At 51.1% G+C, this 7,189-nt stretch overlaps 1 protein-coding gene across 1 annotated transcript in view; it reads left to right on the plus strand.

Moving 5' to 3' along the window:
- The first annotated feature begins 4,557 nt into the window (after positions 1 to 4,557).
- PHOX2B (paired like homeobox 2B) overlaps positions 4,558 to 7,189 on the plus strand; it is a 2,916-nt gene continuing 284 nt past the window's right edge. Inside the window, 3 exon segments of the mRNA XM_023738969.1 lie at positions 4,558 to 4,798; positions 5,647 to 5,834; positions 6,954 to 7,189. The exon segment at positions 6,954 to 7,189 is cut by the window's right edge and continues 1 nt beyond it. Of these exon segments, the coding sequence (XP_023594737.1) occupies positions 4,558 to 4,798; positions 5,647 to 5,834; positions 6,954 to 7,189 (665 nt within the window).

The raw sequence follows: 7,189 nt of genomic DNA on the forward strand, positions 1-7,189 counted from the left end.
GCGGTCATTTTCTTAGTGCAGGTGAGTGGGAGTAGCTGCTGTGTGCAGAGATGTTTTTGGAGAAACCCAAAGACAAATCTTGCCTCTTAATTCTCTGGTGGAGAAAACTGTTGGTTTTTGGTTGAGTCTTTGTCAGGCAGTAGCCTCTCTGTGCTGGGATCATTTGGATGCAGCATCAAATAAAGCAATCAAAAAGAGAATTCCTCGGAAACCCTCACTGGTATTTAATATTTTATTCATTCTCATGTTATTGTGCTTCGCCTGCGGTAAAACAGCCTCAAAACAGCCTCCTAGGAGTGAGGCATTAGGCGGCTGACGAGCATTTTCCCATGAACCGCTACTACAATACAATGCCATTTTGTTTGCTGTTTTGTTTCCTTGTCTTCTAACATTCTTTCTGACTTCCAAAAAGAAAGAAAGAAAGAAAGAAATCCTCCTATGAATGGCGAAGAAAAGGGAAGAAAAGTTTCTTTTAAACTTTCAACCTTTTTCATTTGGTACTGGGTAGCATGTAAACATTTTTTTTCTCATGGTATATATGCTGGTACTCTCTTCTCTTTTTTTGTGCTTTAAATGGCTTTTTTTTTTTCTTTTACCACATAGCATTGCCTTTCCTTTATTGATTCAGAAAATCAGCAGAGGGAAAAAATCAACCGTGTACACATATTAAGAAAGGGAAGTCAGAGGAAGATGGATCCTTCTATCTATGCGGCCATTTATCCATCAATCCATCTCGCTATCCACCCGCCTCTATTAAAATAAATAGCAGGCACTGTACACATTGCTGGTTGGCTGAAGTTGTGATCTGGACAAAAGGTCTGTTTGGGAAAAGGATGCTAAAGCTCTAATTCTATTTGTGCCGGTTGAAAATCAGGAGGGGTTTTTCTACACTTCACTTTTATTAGATTATTTCTTATAGATGGTTTCTTTTTTCCTCCCAGACGCGTGGTGGAGGCTGCTGAAGCAGTTGGTCTATAGTTGGAGTAATTAAATTAGCCATTTGGTACAACTTTTAGGGGAGAGCTCGCGTGTAGAAAGCACAACTCGAACAAAACAGGGCGCTGGGGCTGCGGCTTCGGCCTGGCCCAACCCCGCACTCCTTTCATCCTCGGAGCAGAAGCAGGACCTCGAGCCACAAAAGACCGGCAGAGGGGCGAAGGGCCAGCGGTGGGGGGGGAGGGACGGTGACACTGAACAAAATAAACCTACAAGGCCTACAAAGGGAAAAATGAAGTCAAGCGCATTTGCTCATCCGACCGTGCGAGCCCGGCCCTGAAAAGTCTCCTGGTACAATGGGAAGGAGGCTTCCGGCACCCTGAGCCTGGCCAGGCCGGGCACCAGGGGGCGCCTGAAGAATGCGCTGGTGGAGCGGCTGCCACGCCCGGGCACTGCCTTTGCACTGGGAGAGGACTGAGGAGGCTGGGAGCCGAAGCTGGGGGAGCCCAAACCTCAGGGCGAGATGGAGAGGAGGTCCGGGCTGGCCGAGGGGGTGCGGGGGGTGCGGGGCGTGTCCTTCTGCCCACCTCTCTAGCACCCTGTGCAAATTCCTCGCCCTGCTCCCTCGGCATCTCCCCGTGTCACCTTCAGACATCTCGTCCACATCCAGCTCCCTTAGCTGCACACCCTACTTATCTCAATACTCCCCTTTGCACAGTAACTGCCTCCAAGAATCGTCTGCACCCAACAGCCAGCCTCAAATGCAGTCGACAAAACCCCCGATCTCCCCGCAGCTCCAGGCCCGCTTGTTCCTGCCTCCACGCCAATGGCTGTCAGGGTCTGGGGACTGTCCGCAAGGTGGAATTGCGCTTCACTCTTATCGGGCATGGGGACTGGGCCCGGGGCGCACGGGCACCCTCGCAGACTGACTGGTGTCTCCTGGAGCGAAGAAGGAGCTTCTCCCGCGGAACGCGCTTGCTCTGCACCCTGCGGAGTCGCTCGCAACCCCGAGTGCGCTGAGGCGCGGGCGCCAAGAGGGATGTAACCCGGGTTACTGCCTAGTAAGGGCCGCAAAGCCGAAAGGCGTCTCCCTCTGGCCACCCTATGTCACCCCCTTTTTCAGAGAAGCATGCTTAAACTCCACATCTGAGATGGAGCAGCGGGTTGCTCACCCGCGCCTACCTAACGGGGGCCTGGGGTGGTGAGGTGAGGTTGCTATTAGAAAACCAGAGCGCACCCTCCAAAAAAGCCAGAGGGACCCGAGAAACTTGGACAATCGCAGCCTTGTGCTTGACAACTTATCCCACCCCCTTAAGCAGCTTGCGGGGGTGGGGGGTGGGGAGTGAGGGTGGGGAAATTCCGTGTGTGTGGCGTCCAAAGGGACACAGCCACCTCCTGGTCCAAATGCAGATTCATATTCATGAGAGAGGGATAAATAAAGACAAATCCCCGCTGTAATAACACTTGGATTCGCATCCGTCTTTGCTGGCCTTTAGGTTTAGGAGACTGAAGACAGATGTTTGCATCGCTTTTCTCCTCTTGTCTGGTGATCATAAAGAAAAAACATTTAGAGCGGTGCAATTTGTTTCCCGCCGCAGTAAAACCTTGTTCACATTTATTTTCATTTCACCCCTGTGCACAAAAAAGTGCACACAGGCCACCAAGGGCCCTTCTTTATCAAATACGCATTGCACAACATACAACTGCAATAAAACTATCAGCTCTCCCCATAAAACTATCACCAGGCTCCTCGGTGGGTCCTGCTGCCCGTACTCGCGACATTAAGGCTGTCTCACGTCCTGAGGATGCGCAAGCACCTGAAATCAGCCTGAAACTTACCCTACAGAGATGCACAGGGCTGGGGGCCCGCTGCCCCTGTTTAATCCATTACGGCGTCCGCGGCAGTTTAGTGCGCAATAAAACACAGTGGCAGTGGAGAGCGGGCGCCCATCCACTCCCCGGCACTAGCATCGAATTAAACCACTTAGTTTGGCAAACACTGAACGCCTAAATGCCCCTATAAAGACTTTATGAGTTTGTTACTTTAATTACTGACTTGTTACAGAGCACATAAAGGGGGTAATGAATGCAATAAAACTAATTATCTACACATTTAATTCATATAAAATATCCAGGGTTTGTTTACACAACACGGCGATTCAACTAAGCATTCTCCCTCTTGTCCACCGAGAGGAAGGATTTAATGAAATAGTTTCCCTTATTCTGCTAGAGCCTAACGAACCAAATGAAAACTACCCTCCGCTTAAATCATGGGCCACCGAGGTCCACAAATCAAGGCTCGCTTCTTTGTCTGCGCCAGAGCCTGAGGAGCTGGGCAAGGAAGGTCCTCGACCTGGAGCCCTTGCGTGGGTATTTAAATGCCAAGGATTTCGCTCACTGCAGCGCGCAAACCTAAAAGGCAGGCAGCAATCGCCTCCCCAAAGTCCCGAGTCTGTGGGGGATTGTGGGCGCTCGAAAAAGTGGAAGCGGAAAAAAAGGGCTGATAGCATGAGAGGGATGGAAGAGGATACACATTTGGGTACACTTCCTTTCCGCTTGCCAGTTACTGCGTGATTAAAAAGAACAACCTCACAGAATCTCGAAACCAACAAAATCCAAACCTCGCGCTAATGCAGGCACACAACTGAGCGCAAAGAACGCATCGCTTGAGAATCAAATGTTTTCCATTCAACAGCTTTGCTCGGATGTTCATTTTATTTTTTAAGCAACTGTGTAAGCCGAGTCTCTAGAAAAGTACATTAGCCAGCGACAAGAAATGCAATTTATAAGACGCTCCTTTTTACCCCCTCTACCAGGTGTATTTTAAAGAAATCCGCTTATGGTTCACATAAACCCCCTTGGCCCACTTACTCTATGTTACAGGGCGCCTGAGTCTTGCCAATGTCCCAATCCTTTATAACATTTCATGCACTTCGGGGGGTAGGCTTGTTGTTAAATTGAGCGTGTAACGCTCTTACAAAACAGGTTTTCTATGACATCAAGGTTTTTTTCCCTCACCAAAGGAAGAAAAAAAAAAAAAAAAAAGAAAGAAAGAAAGAAGAGGAAGAAGGGGGAAAACACACACTATCTCAATTTATGCCTAAGGTATATGATCAGTTAAAAAGGCTTAAAAGCTTGGGGAAATTGGATCAGGGAGAATCGTCACCCAACTTTCATTATTTCCAAGTAGTGTGATTGAATTAAAGGGCAGGGAGCTGGTTAGAAGGGAGGATCAGGGGCTCAGTGCGTAATGGTGTGGTATTAAATTCTAATTAGAGATGCAGGAATCAATGATAGGGAGGTTGGACAGCTCAGTTCCCCAGTGCCAGCCCAATAGACGGATGAGTTATTGTCATGTAAAAAGCGCCAGCAATAAGACCAACCGCTTTGCTATTGTCCAAGTGGAAAGAGCCAAGTTTATTATGAGGACTATATGCTCTAGAGACCTCAGACAAGGCATCTCATAGGAGGCTTTTTCATAAAACTAGGCTCTGCTGGTAGTAAGGAGGCCAGTTTGGAGGCAGGCGTTGAGCTGTGCACATCTCCCCTCTCCAGCCACCTTCTCCATACCCATCTTTTATTTCATTTTTCCACTTGGCTGAGCCATTCAGAGCCTTTTCAATGTATAAAATGGAATATTCTTACCTCAATTCCTCTGCCTACGAGTCCTGTATGGCTGGGATGGACACCTCGAGCCTGGCTTCAGCCTATGCAGACTTCAGTTCCTGCAGCCAGGCCAGTGGCTTCCAGTATAACCCGATAAGGACCACTTTTGGGGCCACGTCCGGCTGTCCGTCCCTCACGCCGGGATCCTGCAGCCTCGGCACCCTCAGGGACCACCAGAGCAGTCCGTACGCCGCAGGTAAGGACCGCCAGCTTTCTCAGCGGAGAAGCTGCCTTTCTGCTCGTATATAGGAAGCCTTGATTGCATTTGAAAATGGAAATGTGTTTAGTATTTACCAAACGAAATTTGCTTACACAAATGAAAGAATTTATCACGTTAGAAGCGATTGCAGGGAGGGGTAATTCACTTACAGGGTTACACTATCCTAGTCACACCCGAACCGCCAACAAAATTATCTTAAGCTGCCAAAATGATAGGCATAATTTATTTACTTTGCGATGAGACGTAAAGCTTAGAAAATAATTAAATAACAAAGAGTAAAGCTCATTACTGGCAGTGTCTCTTTTTTTAAGAGCCGACAGCGGCTCACACCTCTTTGGCTGGTCATTTTTATGATTATTTCTTTAATTTATTATTTTTTTGCAGCACTTTCCCCCAACTTTTTGGGCCAAGTCAACTTCTGAGAATTGAGAAGTTTCTACAGTGGGAGAGTTTGGTAACCTTTTCCCAAGCTCCCTGACATTCCGACTGATGTTCCTGGACTTTTTTCCTCTCTCATTTTTCCTGCTCAAAGCACTATCTTGTGTTGTGTCCCGGCCCTCAGCCATCTCCAATGCGCTATTTCAACCTATCCAAAGGCGCTTTTGCCGGGAGGGACCCCGCCAATGCCCGAAGTTTGCGTCCCTGTTTCCATGTATAACTAATTTGCTCAGTTTCTCTTGGCTGCTCCTCTCGGCCACTCTTCCGTGCCAGCATTGGTGGCAACTCCGGGGGCCACTTGACCTTGGAGTCCCCACATTCCGGCCCTGCGGTCCCCGCGCTCCTGACCGTTTGGCTTACTCTCTGTTCCTTCTGTCCTCCCCCAGTTCCTTACAAACTTTTCACCGACCACGGCGGCCTCAACGAGAAGCGCAAGCAGCGGCGCATCCGCACCACCTTCACGAGTGCGCAGCTCAAAGAGTTGGAGAGGGTCTTCGCCGAGACACACTACCCCGACATCTATACCCGCGAGGAGCTGGCCCTGAAAATCGACCTCACCGAGGCTCGAGTTCAGGTATGCGCGCCCAGAGACGCACCCGGCCTCCGCTGGACCCGGCGAAGGGAAAGAGGGCCAGAGAGAGAGGGGCAATGATGCTGAAGGTCCGAATTCCCCGGGCCTGGTATGAGAAGGGCTTTCGCCTAGCGGAACAGGGCCAGGTTCGGTGTGCCTGTGCGCGCGAGAGGAACGGCTAGGGCGCGCGCTCTTGGCTACTTATTCACGGCTGCGAAATGTGTTTCCAACCCAAGCTATCGCTGCAGAGGCATTTGGGGACGTTGGGAAGGGAATGTGAGAGGCATTTGGGGACAAGAAGTGCCCTGCGGGGGGAGAAGCACAGACTTTGTCCCCGTATCATAAAGCGTGGGGTTTTGTTTTTGTTTCGTTTATTTGTTTGCCAAATGCCTCCCAACTCAAACGCTTTTAACCTGGGGCCGTCGCGGACAGGTGCATTTTCTGCAGAACTATGACTTGCATCAGATGCGCAAAAGGGCTGTGCCTCCTGAAGGTCGAGAGCCACGGCTTTCTCTAACCTGTTACCGGCAAAGGTGCGCTCACAAGCGGGCCGTGGCGGCAGGCCTAGGACCTGCAAGGCGGTAGGGCTGAGACCAGTCACCTCTCCAGGTGAGCCCCCCAGTGGAGGGGCGGTGCGCTCCTTCAGGCCCAAAGGCTGGGGATGAGCAACTGGTTCCAAATCTGAAGGCCCGCGCCTTCTCCCAATTAGAGTTTAACTTTAGACCCGAGGCCTAGGGGCAGATGGCGAACTTGGAGTCGCGCAAAAAGTAAACTGAGCAAAGGCCCACCAAAATAAGGGCTTTCATTTCAGGACATTTCTGGGACCCGGGGCCTTTTTTTTTTTTTTTTTCCCTCCCCCTCAAGTTACCCTTTCTCTGGCATGCTCATCTCGCCTTAAGAAAGTTTCTCCGAAGATGCATCAGCCAGTAACACTGGGCAGATGTGGCGGGCTGGGTGCGCGCAGGGGGGCCAGGGGCGCGTCGGGGCAAAGGCCAAGTGTAGGCTGGAGGGGGGAGGTTCAGTCAAGCTGAAATGGAACTGGGCCGCCCTAACCTGCGCTTGTCTTTCTCGTTCCCGTCTTTCTCCTCTGGCTTCACCACTTCTCCTCTCCTCTTGGGCCAGGTGTGGTTCCAGAACCGCCGCGCCAAGTTCCGCAAGCAGGAGCGCGCCGCGGCGGCCGCAGCAGCGGCGGCCAAGAACGGCTCTTCGGGCAAGAAGTCCGACTCTTCCCGGGACGACGAGAGCAAAGAGGCCAAGAGCACCGATCCGGACAGCACAGGGGGCCCGGGCCCCAACCCTAACCCGACCCCCAGCTGCGGGGCGAGCGGCGGCGGCGGCGGCGGGCCCAGCCCCGCAGG

This window comes from Trichechus manatus, unplaced genomic scaffold, assembly GCF_000243295.1.
Source record: "Trichechus manatus latirostris isolate Lorelei unplaced genomic scaffold, TriManLat1.0 scaffold00126, whole genome shotgun sequence".
Taxonomy (NCBI): Eukaryota; Metazoa; Chordata; class Mammalia; order Sirenia; family Trichechidae; genus Trichechus; species Trichechus manatus.